The sequence below is a fragment of the Phalacrocorax carbo genome, chromosome 33, assembly GCF_963921805.1.
Source record: "Phalacrocorax carbo chromosome 33, bPhaCar2.1, whole genome shotgun sequence".
Lineage (NCBI taxonomy): Eukaryota > Metazoa > Chordata > Aves > Suliformes > Phalacrocoracidae > Phalacrocorax > Phalacrocorax carbo.
The window spans coordinates 822,936-844,169 of NC_087545.1; the positions used below are offsets into that span (position 1 = coordinate 822,936).

At 44.6% G+C, this 21,234-nt stretch overlaps 1 protein-coding gene across 1 annotated transcript; it reads left to right on the forward strand.

Annotated features, from left to right (window-relative positions):
- Nucleotides 1-10,147: 10,147 nt before the first annotated feature.
- On the forward strand, nucleotides 10,148-18,716 carry LOC104047583 (butyrophilin subfamily 2 member A1). Its single transcript, XM_064437593.1, has 11 exons — nucleotides 10,148-10,538; nucleotides 11,751-12,035; nucleotides 13,323-13,421; nucleotides 13,836-13,862; nucleotides 15,012-15,038; nucleotides 16,000-16,026; nucleotides 16,479-16,505; nucleotides 17,131-17,157; nucleotides 17,401-17,421; nucleotides 17,608-17,634; nucleotides 18,131-18,716. The coding sequence occupies exons 1-11, from the start codon at nucleotides 10,148-10,150 to the stop codon at nucleotides 18,625-18,627; spliced, it is 1,455 nt and encodes a 484-aa protein (XP_064293663.1). The 3' UTR covers nucleotides 18,628-18,716.
- Nucleotides 18,717-21,234: the final 2,518 nt, after the last annotated feature.

The window sequence follows — 21,234 nt, forward strand, 5'->3', positions numbered from 1 at the left end:
ACAATACTTAAAGTCTTTCTTTTCTGGAAAAAGAAAAAGTAAATATCTCAGACTCTGCTGGAGATTTTCACATGAAAATGATTCAGTTCAGCTGAGCCTTGCATTGCATTTTAAATGCTTCACTACGTTAACCAGTGCCCGCAAACCCAGTAATCAGACCAGAACAAACCAACCAACCCAGAAAAAAACCAAAACGGGTGTAACTTCAGCACAAAGGCAATGAAACACAACAAACCACAAAAGCATCTTACCTAACATCGACTTCAGTAGGTTTTTTTCTAGAAAAGACAGTACACAGGTATCAGTGTAAGCTCTTTGACGGCGTTTCTTCAAGCACTCAGCAATACCAACAGATGAACCGCATAACCATATACCGAGTGCGCCCTGGATTAAACGGTCAGCTGCTTTGGGTGAAGTACATGTAAACCCAATTCAACAATTTAACCCGTGAAAGTATCCTGTTATTTCAACTGTATTATATCTAGATAACTCATTAAGTTATTATTTAAAAACTCATTAATCAGGGTGGGAACAAGGCTTGTTTGTGCTGCTGGTAGAGGTCTTCTTTCAAAGCCTGTTGAGATCATGCCTTAACTGGCCACATTCAAGAGGGCTATTCAGGTGCATCGGCACCTAGTGCATTTGAGATGCCCTGGGGTACCCCAAGGGGCAGGTCGATGCCCCTCTAAAAGGCCTGTGGTCTCCTAGAGAAGCTCTGTCAGATACAAAGACCACTGAGGTATCCGCTTCCTTCCAGGACGGCAGCTAGGAGACAAGTGGGATGACCAAGGGCGTCACAAATGATCCAAGGCACGTGTACGTACACAAGTGGATTGGAAGACGCATAAATAAAGTTCACAGGGTTTACAGGGCCACCCAACTGACTAAAGGTGCGTCTGAATAACCTCGAAAAAGGCAGAAGAGTGGTCACCAGGAAGAGAAGGAGTGCTAGAAGCTTGCTAAGAGCTTTCCCTCTAAGAGCAGAGATTTGGGCTGAGTCTTCCAAAAGGTCACTGCTGGCCCATGCTACGTCCTTGCAAACATCTGCAGTCCCCGCTAGGGAATAGACCTCACGTGGGATATGGCGTGCGGTTGTCCCTGGATTCCTTAATAGTGGAAAGGGCTGCCTCTCCTGCCATTACTGTATTGATAATCAACATTTAAATATTGTTTCCCTGAATCTACGTCACTGAGACCTCTGAACGTCTTAGCACCATTTCAGATGCAAAGGACTTTTACCTTCTTCCATTTTCATCTTCGCCTTCACTGAAAAACAAAGAAAATGAATCAGAATGTTAATTATTGTTGTAAACTTCCCTTGCCATGCAGCAGCGTACTTTCTGTACAAACAGAAATCAGTGGGGTTAAAACTTTAATTTAATTTCACCTAGTAAACTTCCCAGAGCTTCCTGTCAGTCCAAAGAATTCTAACTTCTTATGCCAAGACATGTCTCATTTCTAATGGAGTTCACAAAAAATGAGGTAGCGTTCTGAGACACCCAGTCCTTCCTAGGCGAGTCTTGTCCCACCTGTAGCCCACCTGAGGTTCAGAGAACAGGAGTAAATCCCTTCTGGCCTCGTGGACGTGTATCTTCAGCTGCCCAACCTGGTCAAGGAACAGAACCAGATGTGCCCCAGGAGAGGGGATGGTTCACGCAATGCATTTGTTAGAATAGTCCCTGCTGGGGTTACGGCGCGGCTCGGTTCGCACCCTCCCAAAGGATAAGCAGGAATTGTCTAGGTGACAACATGAGCCGAGGGCCAGTGCCAGGAGGTGGCTTGTCTGTGGGTGCTCTGTCCTGGTGAGCAGCAACGTTCAGCACAATCCACAGGAGCTGTGCCATGCCCCACCACCCCGTGGCCGTGGGGTTGGCCTCCGTGATCTTTAAGGGTCCCTTCCGACCCAAACCGTTCTGTGATGCTATGCCAACTGGTCCATTTTATTCTCAAGTACCGACACAGGCGGTGAGTGCCAAACAAATGAATCCAAAGGCTAAATTGCTTTCAGAGCCTTGAGATGGCCTTGGGTTGGATCCTTGAACTGCTCTTGACTGGTTGGTTTATTCATTTAGTCCTTCCTCTTCCAAAGAACCTGAGGAATGCTTCTGGTCAATTAATGAACTCTTGAAAAACTGCAAACCAAGCTTGGACGTGTATGACACGGTAGAGTATGCCAGTCAGCACATAGTAATGACTGGAGCTTAATGAAAGAAGGGAACAGACTCTGTTCATAAAGCACAAATGGAAAAAGCTCCTCCAGGAACGTATGACATTGTGCCGTGCAAAGCTAAAATTGAAAACTGCAAAGCATTTGGATGCAACTAGAGCTGCTAACTAGTTCCGTAATTTAGTATAAATAAACCTTCCAACTTACAAATTGTCATCATATTCATATTCATCTTCCTCATTACTTACCCGAGCTGACTGTTTTCTTGTGGTTACCTGGTTAAAAAAAAAGAGCAAAATACCTTTATTTGCAAGTTTTTGTAGAGCAATAATGGCAGAAATCAGTTCTCTGATTTGTCTCTAGCGTCATTAGCAGCACTCCAGCGTTATCTCCCCAATGACCCCAGAAAGGAAACTCCACACGTAGTGTAGCTCACAGAGCCCTTCTTGTGGGACCTAAAGCCGTCTGAGGTAAGGACCTGCAACCTGCAGTTTGCCCTGTTCAGACCTTGCACTTTCCCACCCCTTTTTTTCTTCCATTTCCTGAATTCCATCATTAAACAATCATTAAACAATCATTAAACAGTGATTTTGCTTGTAACCTTTTATTACAGTCATGGATTTCAGTATGAACTGTTGTGATCACGTTTCCATATGTTGACTGAGATAACGCGCAAAGAAATACTTACTTCTCAGCTTAGAAAACACAGCGGAAATTAGGACCATGCTAAGACATAAAATTACCAGGAAGATAATCCGCCATTTTGAAATGGAGGGAAAGAAAATATCTGTAAAAATGACGAAAAGGAGTTATATTAATGATTAAACATAAAGACGAGTGTAACTTTGGATACAGGCAATGCACCTGAGGAGATGGTGAGTTTGTATTTGACTTGAATCTTGCTAGTCATGTTGCTGAAGAAGAGATCTAGCCCTCCCCAGCAGGACTAATCCAGGGAGAGTTTTCCTCTGGATTCAGAGGATTCAGAACAATGAAAGAGACCTCTGAGATCGGGAGACAGGTGATATCTGGATTCCATCACCTTGTAGAGCTGTGAAACACTTAAATGTTTGTAAGGAACTTTAAATGTTCATTAGAATGTCACCCTCAAATGAGAGTAACGTATTCCCACTGATCCGGACAAGGAGGGGCCTTTTTAATTCCAAGCTCAAGTCATTCTCTGCAGGCTGTAAATAGCAAACCACCAGCTCAGTGTTAATGCAAACCCCTTCAGAAACCTAACCGTTCGCAAGTCTCTTTCAGCCACGTTTCAATTCCTTACCTGAATAGCAAGATCCAAAGTATCCATTTTAAATTTCGCATGGATTATGGACGTGAGGAACCTTTGGCTTGTGTTACCTGAACAGTCATACTTTCTCCTTCCATATCTCTAGAGGAGGTAGACTTCACTAATTTCCCCGCTAAAGCTTACAAGTATTAAAACCTGAACTTTCACCGTGCACAACTTTTTGCCCTTGGGTGCAATATCCCAGCCAGCACACGCAGGTATCAACAGGAGATCGCCAAAGGCTTGATTTGCCTACACGCCTAGATCCAAAGTACAGCCAGAGGATTATGTCCCAAATCCTTTTGTACCTGTGCAGAGCAACTCATTTCCTAGTATGGCTCCCCGACAATTAATAAAACTGAGAACACAGAACGAATGGGAGGTAGAGAAACCAAAAAGGGGTGTTGCATGACCCCATTACCAGGGAGATTACTCCCGTCACTAGGGAGATCTGAAGTTAGAAGTATGACTATACAAGAGAGAGGCCAGGTAGGAAACCATGGCAATTTAGCAATGGTGCAATTTGGAGCTTTAAAGGGCAAGACCTTATGATGCAATTCTAGCTTTATTTAGGTATGGGAGAGAGGGAGAGGAAGTTACGGTCTGTAGTGAGCAGGAAAATAACTTGATGTACAGGACTCAGATCCTTCATGGAGAAAAAGACTAATGAACATCTCCATGGGGCTCAATTCCCTTTCACTTAAAGGTGGGGTGGATTCTGCACCCAAACATGTAGCAGGTAAGGGCCACACCTAGATTTAAAACTCTGGGCGTTTTTGGTGGATTCTGGGCAGGATCAATCATGTTGGAGAGCTGCCTGTCCCTCCTTGGAATGTAGAGGGAGGATAAAGATCCAGCGGAGACCCCAAACCTCACGTTCAAACAGCCAAGGTCACAGCTGCTGAACTCACCCGGGGAATCCAGGACTGCGATTCTTTTAACGAAATATGGTGGGTTACCATATCGTGAGATGAACCATAACTCAACCACCACTGTCTTTGAAAATCTCAGGAAAATAAGTGCTTGTTTCACACAAAGTTGATCTCTGAAAATACAGGCACCTCCTCCACAAACACGGCATTGAGGGCCATCCTGAGAAATCAATGGAAAGCTAAATCTTGACACATAGAGGTGGCCTCCCATTATCAAACTTTTGACCAAAATCTCCACTTTTCTCATCATCCGCATTTGTTCCCTCACACCCTGCCTCCTCAGAAATGAGCCAAAGCTGTATTTAAAGTTGCACATACACCACCTCTATTCAACAGAGCGATGGGAACATAGAAGGGTGTATTCCTTCTGCTTGAAATACTGTACAAAAAAGCTGTCAGTGGTAACTTCATTCCTGAAGACTAACTCCTGTGCTGCCATAAAGAAAGCACTGTCCGATTGCCTCGTTAACTGAAGGGGTTGGTTTCCAGAAGCACTGCTAGATTAGGCTCGTATTAGACAATACCAAAGCAGCACTTTGTTACCTGTGTCAGGTAGCTTCTGATGAGAGCCGTTAAAATCTTCTCTGGAAGTTACACGTTAGTTGGGCAGAAAAGACCTGCTGTCAATACTTCCCCCTGCTAAAGACCAAATGTGAGTTTGCTTTGGTGATGTCTCCTTTGGTCTGCAAATGTTTAGACTCACTTTCTAATAATTTGTAATGAGAACAGACAGTGCAGTAGAAGGATTAGAGCTCAGAATAGAAGAGTTCATTTCCTCAAAAGTCTATGATGATTTACTCTATTGAAGCATTTACATTACTGCAGTTTCAACTTATTCTCTGCTAGTTAGCTCAACAAATTCCAGCAGGCAGCCCAGGTGTTCCCACTTTATTTCATTATGAAACGTAGCTTTTCTTTTCCTGATCAACAAAGTCACTAAAATCTTTCTGTTCAACAGGTTTCCTTTCATATATCACCTTCCTCCTAATTCAAGTCATAGAAATCTGGAGAATTTCTCAGAGCTGAAATATTCCTGCCTTAATTCTTCAAAGCTGAATCAAATTCCGCAGAACTAAGGGGTTGTGCAGTCCATGGGCTTTGGTCTGGGTCATTAAAAATCTCCCAGGCAGAACGCTGCATTCCTGGGCATTGGTGGCACCATCCACACCTGGCTGATATGGGGAGTCCAGCTGAGAAATTCAGCCCTAACTACTACGGTGATCTCAGACAACCCTTCCTCCACCTGCATCCCTAAGGCAGTTCATCCATGCTTTACGTGCGCCCATTTTCTAGGTGGGGTCATCACTGACGAGGCTGCAAGATGCCCCTGCAGAATTCACCTCATCAGTGATGACTCCATCTAGGAAATGTCAAAATTTGCACGAGAAACCATCACATTTTTGCATTCTCAACGTCATCGTAGGCTCCATCATTCAGCAGGTTCATTTTCAAGCCATCTCCTCCATGCTTTCTTTGCTTTTGTCTCTGGAAAGACCATCTTGCAAAACATGCTCCTTCAGAAGGCCCTTTTGCTGTGTGATGGTAGGATTTAACACAAATGCGCCGATGCCAGATATCCTGGTGTAAAGAGCACAAAAATATCTATTTTTTTTTTCAGTTACCTTGGAGGGTGTTTGAGAGCAGGTCCAACGGAGTGTTGAGCAAAACCCTGCCTGGAGTGATGGGAACCCTCTCTCTTTGCATCAGATGTGCCAGTGGAGGTTTCTAGAAGGTTATGTCATGTCACGTCATGCCATGCCATGTCATTTTTATTTTCCCAGACAGCATTTTGGCTAGCTCAAGAACTCCAGCACTCCAGTTCCTGCAGGGAAAGGGATTATGGCTGCAGCCCTACTACATTGATTAATTCCCTTGGAACAGCACAAATACTCGACTGTCTCTAGACAAATAAGCAGCTGTTTTCACAGGCCTAACAGAAACTTCATAGCTCTGAGAAACTCCACCGCTGAACCAAATTTGGATAAAATTGATCAATTTTGCCTCAAAAGTTAGAAGTGTGAAAGAGATGAGCACAGTTTGCCTTCGTAGTGTTTATTTTCAAGTCAAGCCTTTGTGTCAAGGAATAAAAAAGATCTGGCAAAACACGTAATCAGTAAGTTTTGAATTTCCCTGACAAAAAGAAAGAAACACAGGACAAAAGACGCCCCATCCTCCCCCCTGAGAAAAAACGCAAATGCCAAAACAAAAATAAAGAAAACCAACCTCAAAGCATATTATTATACCACCACACCTAAAAGCTCTGGGACATCCCTGTTTCAAGAATTTTCAGTACAATCTGGATATAGGAAGAGTCAACAGTCTCCTGAGAGCACTAAATGCTCGTTCACAGGATGGGCAGGAGTCAGAAAAACTGCAGGATAAAAATGAGATGAAAGTTGGCTGAAATTGTTTCCTGATCTTCAACAGGACATAACAAGAATTATAGGCAGGAAAATTCCAACACTCCCAATATACTTGCAAACAGGGAAATATTTGAGTGTGTGATAGAAAAGAAATACCCTGGCAAATCTTTTGTGATGTACTTGTGAGTCTTACTGCAGTGCTTTCTGTCTAAATGCTGGCTGAACAGAGAATGGTTTTGCACGGGCAGATGAGGAGGAACATCTCTACTTTGGTCCACCTGGGCGTACAGAGGAACAAATTGGGAAGCAAGAAGCTGTTTTGGTCCTGCAAGATGAATCTTGGCAGCTACCTTTTCCCCAGTTACACTACCCAATCCCCTCTAGCCCTATTGGACGTGGAAAATGCAATCACAAGCTTCAGTGGTAATAAAGATATGAGGACTAAGGTTCACCACAACCATATCCCATGGAGAAGTCTTAAGGTTCTCACTATTCAGGTAAGGAATTATACTTTTGCTAAATCCATGTAGAAAACCCATTTTATTTACTATGATACTTGAATTAACTGGTGTGGATTTAATTGGTTGCACTGACAGGCACGAACCTGCCTGCTGCAGATGCATTATTGCCATTTTCAGATGAGAATACCTCTCTCTGACAGCACTTGATTTTATCAGTGCCTGGAGATGTGAGAAAAAAACACAGAAAAGCAGGGGAAATCAGGAGCTGTTTTATCTATAATTAAGTTGTGTTGTGCCCTTTCAGCTCTCTAGTCAGTTCGGGTTACGTATCGTTACTGTGAGTATGAATTAGTTCAGCAGTGAGTTGAAAGCAAAGGTCTTGGGAGGAATTTGGAGAGAGTCACATTTGTTAGATCACAAGTTTCTGTTTAAAATGTTGACATAAGTCAACGGGGAGATCAATATAGTAACATCGCTCCTGGGAACTTACCCATGAGGTTGTTTGGGGTTTTTTAGTCTAAGTAAGGAAAAGAAAAAAAAAAAAAAAAAGATGGTCTGCTAACATCAAAAGACAAGGTGAAATGCTTTAAGCTCCTCACTGAAAGGAAATAAATTGCCAGTGAATATATTTCTGGAAGACAAAGGTAAATATGGACTGCTGAATAAAGGAGGCAAAGAGTGTAGCTCCTTTGCACCATTTATGTGGTTAAATTTGTTCAGATGAGTAAAGGAAAGATGTCCTGCAATCCTCTTTGCCTTTGACAGCATCAACACCACTATCTGTGAGTTCATTCATCTTTTCCCCAATTATTTTAATTCTGCAATTACATTTGTTATTTTGCATTGCACACGTGAAGAGGCCGAAGCACTCACACAGGAATTTCGTCTGGAAGCTTTGCTTTTGGTCGTGTGGATGATTAGGAAGCCTGGATGTTCATGGGTTCCCCCTTTTGGTGGCTGGCAGCTATTCATATACTGATTTTTCAATGCAGATCATGCATTATTTCAGGTAAGGAATGTTCCATTTTGAATATATTTTAATGAAACGGCTTATTTCTGCCTAGGGTCACAGAAATGTAAAAGTCAAAAACAACGAGTACAGATCTTTCTGCTTTTTAACTTGGATGACATAAAATATCAAATTAAAACACCGGAAAAGACCCTCACGCAGTCTGATATATGTTAAGGTACCTGAGATGTCTGCGTAGGCTGGAAGATATGATAGGGCTGCAGGAGTCTTTTAACCCTCTAGACTGGTGAATTGGGGCCAGCTGGGAAGCTCTGGGGTAACTCAGCACTAGACCACTAGGCGTAGCCAACTGAATTGTGCCTTGGATTTGGTTTTGGATTTGGCTCGCAGATTTAGCTGCCTACGTTTCGCTTCCTAGAAGCAGGTGTCTTCACGCAAGCTCAGCATCTAGGATAAGATTCAGCTGCTCACACATTGGCACATACTGCTATTTAAGATACTGTAGGGTCGTCTTCTTGCTTCTTGGTGTTCCAAAATAGAACAGACCTACCGGGTAGCCAGTGTCACATTTGCCAGTCATGTGCCTAGAGTACCTGAGGGCATCAAAGACGGATGATCAAGGAACTCGGTTCTACCCAATGAACAGACTCGCTCCCTACTGTAGAATGAACTGAGCAGACTATTGGCTAGGTCTCCGTTGACAAGAGTAGGAATGTAGCCCAGTCAATGACAGAACTGGAAATGCCAGGTCAGTGGCAAGTCTCTCTCTCAGTCTATTCAAAGACGGAAGTTTTGCTTTTAGTCCTCTTGATGATTAGGAAGCCTGGACATCTGTTTTTAGATGCCCAATTCCAGACCTTAACCCCACTCCCTGTGAGTTATTCGGGTGCCGAACCGCACACACCTTGTGCCATTGTAAACGCTTTGGTCTATCTGAGATTTCCTCTTAAATGGAGCTGGCAGATGTGGCAGAAGACCAGCATAGGCTGGGACCCTTGGGGCTCGATCAGAAGCAATCCCGTACAGCATATGAAGTATCAAATATTTCCTCACTGTTTCATGGTAGATTTTTAATTTGCCATAGAATAAAGTCAAGTTGCTGTGATGCGACTTCTTTGCAAGTCCGTGTTGGTTGCTATCTATTTTGTTATTTCCAAGAGCCTTTCTTCCTTTCTGGTATCCTCCTTGGAACTGGAATGAGAATGACTGCTATAAAATGTCCTGGTGTTCCCTTTTTCTCCCTTTCAAAGATACATATTGAGGGTGGGATTTATCTCATGTAGCATTAGAAATATGAAAGCTGCACACCTAACCCCACTAGAGTAACCCTGGAGTTCACCATTCAAAGAAAAGGTCTGGAACAGAGAGCCATCGGCCCTTGAAAAAAGGCCGATCTCTGAAACTGCCTGTTTCTCCCCATTCATTGCAAAGGGAAACCAGCTCAGACGTAGATGACCAAATCATTGTACATGCGATTCAGGTGCCTACACGTCAATGCCTAGCGTCCTTCTAGGCACTGCTGTATTCTGGTCTGTTCTCCAGCTGCTCCTTCACATGAGAGCGGACCTGCTGCAGGTCACAAGCCACATCCGCCGGTGCCACAGGGATGCCTTGCTCACCCTACAACATGTCAAACGGTACTAAGTACCAGCGTTTGCGCAATTAAACCCCACCTTTACACTTTTGTTAGATAGATCCTACATCCTGTATTTGACCTTTCTGCAGACGTCTCAGTGCTCACCCATTTTCCATGATTTCTCAATAGCCCTTGATTAATGGCCACAAACTTGCTTAAGTTAGTTTTCAAAATGATGAAGGATAAATTCTGTGAGCCTCACCTAATGTGAACATTACTCATCTAAGCAATCTACCATGTTATTTTTCCATTTTCTTCTGGATGCCTCTCCTATTGACAGTGATATTGGTTCTGTTGATTGCCTGGTGTAATGCCACAAAAAAATGTGGTATGGACGGACAGAAACAACTGCCATTTTATCTTTACACAGGTCAATTTATTAGCTCTCCTCCTAATAGTTCCATCATTGGAGTCATTGGCAAAGGGGTTGTTCTGCCCTGCCACGTGGCAGCAGATAACATTCCTGAGGTCTTCTCTGTCCAGTGGATATTTCATGAAGAGTCTCAAAAAATAACTGTGAGCAGATATGATGGGAAGAATAAAAAGGAGAAACAAGGTGAGAGTTATCAAGGCAGAACAGAATTCTTCCACAGTGAATTTAGAGCTGGCAACATGTCTCTGCACTTGAAGAATGTCAGGACCTCTGACAAAGGATCGTACACTTGTGTGGTCTCTTTCAATGCCACGTACCATGATGTGTTGATTGAACTGCAAGTGGCAGGTCAGTGGCAATTCTCTCTCTTTGCATACAGAAATGGAGCTGAACAAAAACATGCATATCCACCCCCGACTGAGGGGATTATAATGTAAATTTAATATAATTTGATGTATAAAATATCTTCGGGGGGTTGTTTGATTTGAGTTAGTTTTCCCTAAATTATTAATAAATTAATATTTGAGGTAAGCTTTAGTTCTAGTTTGAGATACCTTTATTCAGGCACCCAAACACTTGTAACTTGAGAGTACAGTCTCCCTTCATAGTCAGTGAAAGCCCAGTCAGGAAGTTCAGGGAACCCTGCAACTATTCAGCTGGTAAATGTCAATTTAATTTACATTTCTACTGTGCAATCAACCACTACTGAGCTGATTGCCCTGAGCTTCTCTCTGGGCAGCATAATCAATTGGTCCCATCCCAATACCTCGCTGCTTACCTTGCTGCTTGTCCGCAGCAGGAGAACAAAGGCATGCGTAGGCCTTCATTGCTCCTATTTCTATTTCAGTACCTTAATAGATACCATCTCCATGGGTAGCCTCAGTTAATGTGGACAGGTGGGAAGTGGCCATGTGTTCCTCCACGCTTTCCCTGTCACACATGAACCAGTTTCCACTAGACAGGTATTGTGGCATCTCATACTGCAGCCAGATTCTTCTGAAGGTGCCTCCTTAGCTTTAAAGCTCCAGATGAAGCACAGGATTAACATCTAAGTAACACTCTAATGTGGTCTTCTGAGATCCTGAATATAAACGATACATTTCTTTTAACTGTAGACAAGATCTGTACCATGTCGGTAGTGGTTTTACTTGAAATGATTAGTCTAAGACCCTAATACATTCTGTTTCCATGGACAGATTGCACTAGTTGTTCGTAGGCCTCCTGTAATCCATTAATTGTCAGAATTATACGGAATTTTTATCTTTTTTTAAGAAAATTCTGGGAAATCCCACTGGAAACTTCTTTCCAAAATAGCTATCCGCAGCTAGCTCTCTGTACTGTAACCTCCATTTAGTTGTTCCTTATTCTCGATCTGATAGACCCTGAATTGCTGACCATAAAGAAACATCAGGGCCCCAGTCTCTGTCACAACTGAAATTCAGAAAAGTCTTTCTATGTACTTCCATACAAATGTATAAAAATAAAATTGTTGAAGTCAAGATAATAAATTTCCTGTTCCCAGTACTGGTTGAAACGGAGAATACGTATGCTTTCTCTTAGCTAAAGGCGGTGTGCCTTCCATTTTCCTGAGGAGTCACATGAAGCAGGGCATTGGCCTCACCTGCCGTGCGGCTGGATGGTTTCCTAAACCCGAGGTCCTTTGGCTGGATGGCCAAGGACAGGTCCGGAAGGAACTATCGACCACAAAGATGACGATGACGCCTGCAGGCCTATACAGTGTCATAACTTCCATGAACCTAGAACCGGGCTCTGACATGGAAGTCTCCTGCCGGATGGTCAACAATCTGCTAAATGCAACGAGCGAGTCTCGAGTCTTGATCTCAGGTGGGTGAGCTCTGTAGTCACCTGCTTCTAAGATTAAAAACACAGACTCTCTAAATGGCATGGGTCCCATTTGTATGTCACGAGCTGGCCTGAAGATGTATTCCCAGAATCGGTGTTGGAAAAAAAGTTCATGAGACCTGCAGTCTTCTTCCACTTTTATTTCTAGTTGACTGCACAGCCTTCGACAGTACCTAGTGAATCATTTTCCAGTTTCAAAAAGGGGTTGGGTAGTATCGAGACCTTCTTCAAATTTAAGGCAGTCAGACTGTTGGAGCTGAATATAATTGGATTAAGAATGCAACTGCATGCACATACAAAAATGACCTATTTCCATAGCGATGGTCGAACACTCTAAAGGCTTTCGTTATCCAGAAACAGGTTACCAGGCCATTTATGTGGGTTTATGTGCCCTGGTAGGTTTCACAGGGCTGAAAACAATAGTTACAGATACAGGAGTTCAAGTGATAATTTCAACACCTCACAAACGTTTTTGTTCTGTGTTTATATCTTCCCTCATTTTAATACGTGCATTGCTGTGTAATCGTGGTGTGGATAATGTCATGCCTCCCTGTACCCTCTAGAACTTTGCACATTTCTGTCTGCTGGGTATATAGACAAAACGCAGGTAGTCTGAAGCAAGTCTCATAGGGCTGGACCCCAAAAAGAACTTCAGCACCACAAAGCTGATGTCTAGGTCTGGAATAAGAGCTAGAGCTTGAGGGAAGTCCCTTTTGGGATGGTGTCAAGAACTCCCAGAACATCGAGTGTGGAGATACCCCTGGAAAGAGAAAATAGGAAACAGCCAATGTGGGGAATGTCTTCAGTCTTACTCTCCTTCTTGGCTTACACACTATACTCGGCATATAAGCATGAATCAGATATTCATTCAATCAAATTAAACAAGAGTGAAGGCGTCTCTCTTGCCCATTGGGGATGGTTTCTTCCTTCATTCCATCACCAGCTCAGTTTAGGATGAAATGCAACACATCCGTGAATAAACCTGAGAGCCAGTCAGTGTTGGTGCCTTTCTCGTGACTCATGACCTGTGGAAACCTGCCTCCCGATCTCAGAGGTCTCTTTCATTGTTCTGAATCCTCTGAATCCAGAGGAAAACTCTCCCTGGATTAGTCCTGCTGGGGAGGGCTAGATCTCTTCTTCAGCAACATGACTAGCAAGATTCAAGTCAAATACAAACTCACCATCTCCTCAGGTGTATTGACTGTATCCAAAGTTACACTCGTCTTTATGTTTAATCATTAATATAACTCCTTTTGGTCATTTTTACAGATATTTTCTTTCCCTCCATTTCAAAATGGCGGATTATCTTCCTGGTAATTTTATGTCTTAGCATGGTCCTAATTTCCGCTGTGTTTTCTAAGCTGAGAAGTAAGTATTTCTTTGCGCGTTATCTCAGTCAACATATGGAAACGTGATCACAACAGTTCATACTGAAATCCATGACTGTAATAAAAGGTTACAAGCAAAATCACTGTTTAATGATTGTTTAATGATTGTTTAATGATGGAATTCAGGAAATGGAAGAAAAAAAGGGGTGGGAAAGTGCAAGGTCTGAACAGGGCAAACTGCAGGTTGCAGGTCCTTACGTCAGACGGCTTTAGGTCCGACAAGAAGGGCTCTGTGAGCTACACTACGTGTGGAGTTTCCTTTCTGGGGTCATTGGGGAGATAACGCTGGAGTGCTGCTAATGACGCTAGAGACAAATCAGAGAACTGATTTCTGCCATTATTGCTCTACAAAAACTTGCAAATAAAGGTATTTTGCTCTTTTTTTTTTAACCAGGTAACCACAAGAAAACAGTCAGCTCGGGTAAGTAATGAGGAAGATGAATATGAATATGATGACAATTTGTAAGTTGGAAGGTTTATTTATACTAAATTACGGAACTAGTTAGCAGCTCTAGTTGCATCCAAATGCTTTGCAGTTTTCAATTTTAGCTTTGCACGGCACAATGTCATACGTTCCTGGAGGAGCTTTTTCCATTTGTGCTTTATGAACAGAGACTGTTCCCTTCTTTCATTAAGCTCCAGTCATTACTATGTGCTGACTGGCATACTCTACCGTGTCATACACGTCCAAGCTTGGTTTGCAGTTTTTCAAGAGTTCATTAATTGACCAGAAGCATTCCTCAGGTTCTTTGGAAGAGGAAGGACTAAATGAATAAACCAACCAGTCAAGAGCAGTTCAAGGATCCAACCCAAGGCCATCTCAAGGCTCTGAAAGCAATTTAGCCTTTGGATTCATTTGTTTGGCACTCACCGCCTGTGTCGGTACTTGAGAATAAAATGGACCAGTTGGCATAGCATCACAGAACGGTTTGGGTCGGAAGGGACCCTTAAAGATCACGGAGGCCAACCCCACGGCCACGGGGTGGTGGGGCATGGCACAGCTCCTGTGGATTGTGCTGAACGTTGCTGCTCACCAGGACAGAGCACCCACAGACAAGCCACCTCCTGGCACTGGCCCTCGGCTCATGTTGTCACCTAGACAATTCCTGCTTATCCTTTGGGAGGGTGCGAACCGAGCCGCGCCGTAACCCCAGCAGGGACTATTCTAACAAATGCATTGCGTGAACCATCCCCTTTCCTGGGGCACATCTGGTTCTGTTCCTTGACCAGGTTGGGCAGCTGAAGATACACGTCCACGAGGCCAGAAGGGATTTACTCCTGTTCTCTGAACCTCAGGTGGGCTATAGGTGGGACAAGACTCGCCTAGGAAGGACTGGGTGTCTCAGAACGCTACCTCATTTTTTGTGAACTCCATTAGAAATGAGACATGTCTTGGCATAAGAAGTTAGAATTCTTTGGACTGACAGGAAGCTTTGGGAAGTTTACTAGGTGAAATTAAATTAAAGTTTTAACCCCACTGATTTCTGTTTGTACATAAAGTACGCTGCTGCATGGCAAGGGAAGTTTACAACAATAATTAACATTCTGATTCATTTTCTTTGTTTTTCAGTGAAGGCGAAGATGAAAATGGAAGAAGGTAAAAGTCCTTTGCATCTGAAATGGTGCTAAGACGTTCAGAGGTCTCAGTGACGTAGATTCAGGGAAACAATATTTAAATGTTGATTATCAATACAGTAATGGCAGGAGAGGCAGCCCTTTCCACTATTAAGGAATCCAGGGACAACCGCACGCCATATCCCACGTGAGGTCTATTCCCTAGCGGGGACTGCAGATGTTTGCAAGGACGTAGCATGGGCCAGCAGTGACCTTTTGGAAGACTCAGCCCAAATCTCTGCTCTTAGAGGGAAAGCTCTTAGCAAGCTTCTAGCACTCCTTCTCTTCCTGGTGACCACTCTTCTGCCTTTTTCGAGGTTATTCAGAAGCACCTTTAGTCAGTTGGGTGGCCCTGTAAACCCTGTGAACTTTATTTATGCATCTTCCAATCCACTTGTGTACGTACACGTGCCTTGGATCATTTGTGACGCCCTTGGTCATCCCACTTGTCTCCTAGCTGCCGTCCTGGAAGGAAGCGGATACCTCAGTGGTCTTTGTATCTGACAGAGCTTCTCTAGGAGACCACAGGCCTTTTAGAGGGGCATCGACCTGCCCCTTGGGGTACCCCAGGGCATCTCAAATGCACTAGGTGCCGATGCACCTGAATAGCCCTCTTGAATGTGGCCAGTTAAGGCATGATCTCAACAGGCTTTGAAAGAAGACCTCTACCAGCAGCACAAACAAGCCTTGTTCCCACCCTGATTAATGAGTTTTTAAATAATAACTTAATGAGTTATCTAGATATAATACAGTTGAAATAACAGGATACTTTCACGGGTTAAATTGTTGAATTGGGTTTACATGTACTTCACCCAAAGCAGCTGACCGTTTAATCCAGGGCGCACTTGGTATATGGTTATGCGGTTCATCTGTTGGTATTGCTGAGTGCTTGAAGAAACGCCGTCAAAGAGCTTACACTGATACCTGTGTACTGTCTTTTCTAGAAAAAAACCTACTGAAGTCGATGTTAGGTAAGATGCTTTTGTGGTTTGTTGTGTTTCATTGCCTTTGTGCTGAAGTTACACCCGTTTTGGTTTTTTTCTGGGTTGGTTGGTTTGTTCTGGTCTGATTACTGGGTTTGCGGGCACTGGTTAACGTAGTGAAGCATTTAAAATGCAATGCAAGGCTCAGCTGAACTGAATCATTTTCATGTGAAAATCTCCAGCAGAGTCTGAGATATTTACTTTTTCTTTTTCCAGAAAAGAAAGACTTTAAGTATTGTAGAATTTTTGTGTGTGCTTAGCTGCAAAGCAATCTAGTAGAAAGTGTGTTGGAAGGATGTGTTTCCTGCAGATATGACACAAGTTTCAGGCTTTATGGAATGCAGCGCGAAAGTCCACCAAGCAACTTTTAACTTCCAGTTTATATCCAATAAGTACTCTGTTAACATTATTTCTTTCACCCTATGTGCTGAACTTTTCAGAGGAAGAGAAAACCAAAAATCGAGCAGGTAAACCACATTTTCTTAAAATAGTCATTGAGAATGGATGCTGCCCAGCCTCTGTGAAAATAAGCTGCTCTGTTCCATTAGCTTATTTATATTTAAGATGACTTCTCAGAAATGGTATTACAAGCGATTACATGGCAAAGAGGCCAGTGCTATTTACCTCTCTGCCTACACATGCAGGACGCCTTGTATCTTAGATGATGGTCCATTGACATCTCTCAGGGCTCTGCATTAGGTTTTCTCTCCCCCTTGTGGCTTCAGAGAATCATTTAGGTTGGAAAAGACCCCTCAGACCATCGAGTCCAACCATTACCCTAACACTGCCAAGTCCACCACTAAACCATGTTCCGAAGCACCTCGTTTCACCTGGACACAACAGCAAATGTCACAGAACGCGAACTCTCAGCTTAGCGTTCTCATTCTCTCCTTGCCCTCTTCTCACGTTAACTAAGAAAAAAACTCTCATTGCTTTCATCCTGCAAATGTAACGAGAGAAATCTCCCACATAAGTGTACACGCTGTTCCCATGGGGGACAACTGGGGATGTAATTCTAATGTCTTTCTCGCAAGTGCTTTTTCATTTTTGCCTTGAGTTCTCACATCACTCACTGATGCTATTCCTTTTCAGCAAAGTCCAAACTCAAAAAACGCTTTGGTAAGAAAACACATTTTATGTAAATCTGACATTCTTGTCAAGCTCAGAAGCACTAAGACCAGTCTTCAGGTCGGTACGTCTACATTATCCCTAGATTTGAAACCAAGTAATGATAGGGAAACATCAGCCTGTGGGGAGGAATAGTCTCCTGTTCCATGCCTGGGGGTTGTCCTATTTTGAAAAACTGGAACAAAAAAGGAAAAACAAACAAATGTTAGTGACTGGCGTATCTTTCCCTTCCAGGTCGACTGAAAGCAGAGCTGGGTAAGTGCTTTAAAAACGCTGGTAATTAGAAACATGGGTGAGTTAAGAGGAGAAAGGTCATCACTGGTGCAGAATCACAGTGATGACAGGAATTGCACACTAGTAGACTTGATAGTATTTCCCTCTGAGAAGTACCTAGCCGCCACATGAAAATACAATAGCGTATTGTCCGTTTTCTTTCTGTAGATTTCTGGGAAGCCCGGAGCCACAAAGGTAAGCCGGCAGGAGGACGGGTGTGAAAATGCAGCAGCCGTATCTCCACGCTACCCTGAAATGCCAACGCCATCATCTTAGAGATACACCGACTAAGCTGGAGGCACAGGAATATGCCCGGCTTGATTAACAGGAAAGGAGGCTGGGATGTGGCAGTTGGGAAGACCAAGAAAAGGAGTTGGTGGAAGAGGTCAAAGTCTGGGGTGGGGTGTGGACACAGTTCCGGAGGGGACGGACGGGCATATGGAAAAGAGAAAAAGAGGTTGATTGTAAAGCATGTGGACTTGTGCGTGGAGCGAGGACATGGCTGTGAGAGCTCCCAGGTGCCTCTCAGCGCATTCGCCAGTGACCGCGTGCCCTCTTCTGGGGAACGCTTACACGCTTTGCTGAATTGTGCCAGGACCACTGCAAGCCTCGAGCGCCTCAACCCATAGCCCCACGCAGAGACGTCCCTGAGCCGCTCCGCTCATCGCGTGATTCTCGTTTTCCCCTCCAGTTCGCCTTAGTGTGAATCCCGACTGCCGAGTTGTGGAGCTCCAGGTGCCAGGGGTCCCAGCCGTGGAGGGCCAGGCGTCTGAACCTGCTGGCCCCAGCGCTCCCTCCGCAGTGCCTGTCCTGGTGGGGAAGGAAGGCTTTGCAGCTGGGAAACACTACTGGGAGGTGGAGGTGGGCCAGCAGCAGGGCTGGGTGCTGGGGGTGGTGAGGGAGAAAGGCAGGCAGGAGGAGGAAGGGACCCTGCCTGGGCAGGACTACTGGGCTCTGCACAGGTCCCAGGGGGAGATTTTCTCTAGCGAAGGAGACCGCAGGATTGAGAAGCTGCAGATGAGTAATTCCATGATCGGTGTGCTTCTGGACTTGGAGGAAGGGCAAGTGAACTTTTATGAAGCCGAGCGGATGCGTGTCATGGTGAGAATGCCTCTAAGGCTCGGAAAGGAACCTGCAGAAAGGTTTTACCCATTTCTCTCCAAAAGCCTCTTATCCCCCCAGTCTTAATCCCTGTCCCACTAAAGCTTCTTTGGAGCTGTGAGATGTAACGGGTTAGGGAGCGAGAGTTCTGTGGAAAGAAGGAGGGAAGCGTTGAATCTCAGACCTCGGTATTGTAAAATTAATAAAGAAGAAACCTGAGGCTGAAACGGGGGGGGTGGGGTGGGTGGGGGTGGACAGGAACTGAGAAAGGAAAAAAGAATCAGCTAGTTTAAGGAAGATTGGGGTCAGATTCAGAAAACTCTAGGCAGGCATCTGCGTTCCCATTGCAGACCATGAAATTCTTCACAGAACAGCAATGGCTTCGCTTGCTTGAACACAGAATTGTAGTTTAGGTGATGTTCTACAGCCTGCCTTTCCTTCTTGTCTAGGCAACGGGGCTTGTGCTCCATGTTCTGTATTTATGTTAGGTTGGATGCCATCCTTGAAGTTAGGCACGCCAAACTCTGCCATTCATGTATCAAGAAATGAAATAAATGTATTTTGAAGGAAAAACGTGTCATTTTGAAAACTTTTCTTTTAAACTTCAAGTTTATTGGAAAACCTATGGTAGGAAAAAGAATTAAAAGAGAGGTTGTGTTTACCAAGAACGTGCTAAAATTTGGCAGGGAACCGAGCACACCTCGTTTCTCTGCATCACTGTGGTGGGTTGACCCTGGCTCCCAGCCAGGCACCAGCACAGACGGTCGCTCCCTCTGCCTCCATCAGGGCAAGGGGAGAAAACAGGAGGAACTGGCGGGAGAAAACTCATGGGCGAAAATGTCAGGAACTGCCTTGTTATTAATATTTAGGGGAGCAACTGAGAAGAACTGTATTACGAGGCGCTCAGCCCCTCAGAGTACACTTTATGTCAAGGCCTAAGTTAGGGAGAAGAAGATAAGAGAAGCCTCCTGTGCTGCAGAGACGGGCAAGGCAAATGTTGGGCTTGCAAGCAGGTCCTCTTGCTAGCTGTCGTCGCTCCTACTCCTCAGCCTTCCACGGGGACATGAGTGCCGGCAGGAAGGTCGCTGCGAAAGGAGCCGTCCCGGCTCCGAACCAGGCACGCAGCTCGCCTTGCTGGTGCTCAGGGAGCTTTTTTTTCCCTACCTGCAAGTAAAGAAGGAAAACGGTCAAACAATGCTTTTGTTAAAGGGGTAACAAGACAGCTGAGCAACGAGGTAAGAGACAACGCCTACCGTGAAGAGTGACCGGCACAGTTTTCCAGGCCTCCTACCTCTGATGCGGTGCCTTCTATCACCTTATCACTTCTCCCCTCCACTGTGCGGGAAATCCCCACTCAGAGGAGCTGTAGGTAAGGTACAGAGCCAAGGGAAGGGTCTGGTAGGATAAGGGATGCTTCTTCATTGGAAGCCAGGGTGGGTGGCTTCTGTCAATACAGATATATACATAAATTTACGTGTACGCTCTTAAATGCTGTCCTCGATAACTGGGCAGAGAAGGTTACCAGCCCAAGTCTACTGTTGGCACTCTCAGAGTACCTCTGGTTCCCCACTGAAGAGACTGGTCACAAATCCTTCATCTCCTTCACTTCAAAGTCCTTTCTCTTCTTTAGAAAGCTTCACATGAAATACACTTTTCACTGCTGTTTCCCACATTCGTCTTAGAAGCTTAAGCAAAGCTCATAAGATTGTTCTTCCTTTGATCTGTGTGATTTTCTGAGCGAGAAATGCTGTATATGCCTGCAGTCTCCTGATTCGTGGGGCCCTTTGGGACATAGACAGCACATTCCAGAAAAGGAGTTCTGTTAAGCCAACGAAGAAACCGGGTGATCCCCTTAATTCCAATTCCATGAAATACTAAATACAGTTCTTCTTAACAAGTACGGGTTGGTCTCCGCCATTCATTTTACTAACAGCTGCAGCAGTCTCAAGCATCGTCGTGAACTTCGCTCTACTCTGGAGTTGCTGTAAACTGAAACAGAAAGGCAAGATATTAGTGGAATGCTCTTGTATTTCTTAGCTCCTTCATACCCATCAAGAATCCAGTGATAAGCCTGGTATAGTATAGATAGTGAAGTACCCTGAATCACACAGAATCACAGACTCACAGGCTGGAAGGGACCTCAGGGATCATCTAGCCCAACCTTTCTAGGAAGAGCCCAGTCTAGACAAGATGGCCCAGCTCCCTGCCCAGGCGGCTCTTGAAGGTGCCCAACATGGCCGAGCCAACCCCTTCCCTGGGGAGATTATTCCAGTGCTGACTGTCCTCAATGTGAAACACTTCCCTCTGGTGGCCAATCAGAATCTCCCCAAGAGCAATTTGTGCCCATCCCCCTTGTCCTCTCCATGGGACTCCGTGTAAAAAGGGAGTCTCTGTCTTCTTTGTAGCCACCCCTTAAGTACTGGTACATGGGGATGAGATCCCCACTGAGCCTCCTTTTCTCAAGGCTGAACAAACCCAGTTCTCCCAGCCTATCCTCGTATGGCAGCTTCCCAGTCCTCTGATCATCCTGGTGGCCCCTCTCTGGGCTCCTTCCAGCCTGGCCACACCCTTTTTGTACAGCGGGGACCAGAACTGCACACAGTGCTCCAGGTGTGGCCTGACCAGCGCTGAGTAGAGCGGGATGACGACCTCTTTCTCTCTGCTGGCGATGCCCTTGTTGATGCAACCCAGCAC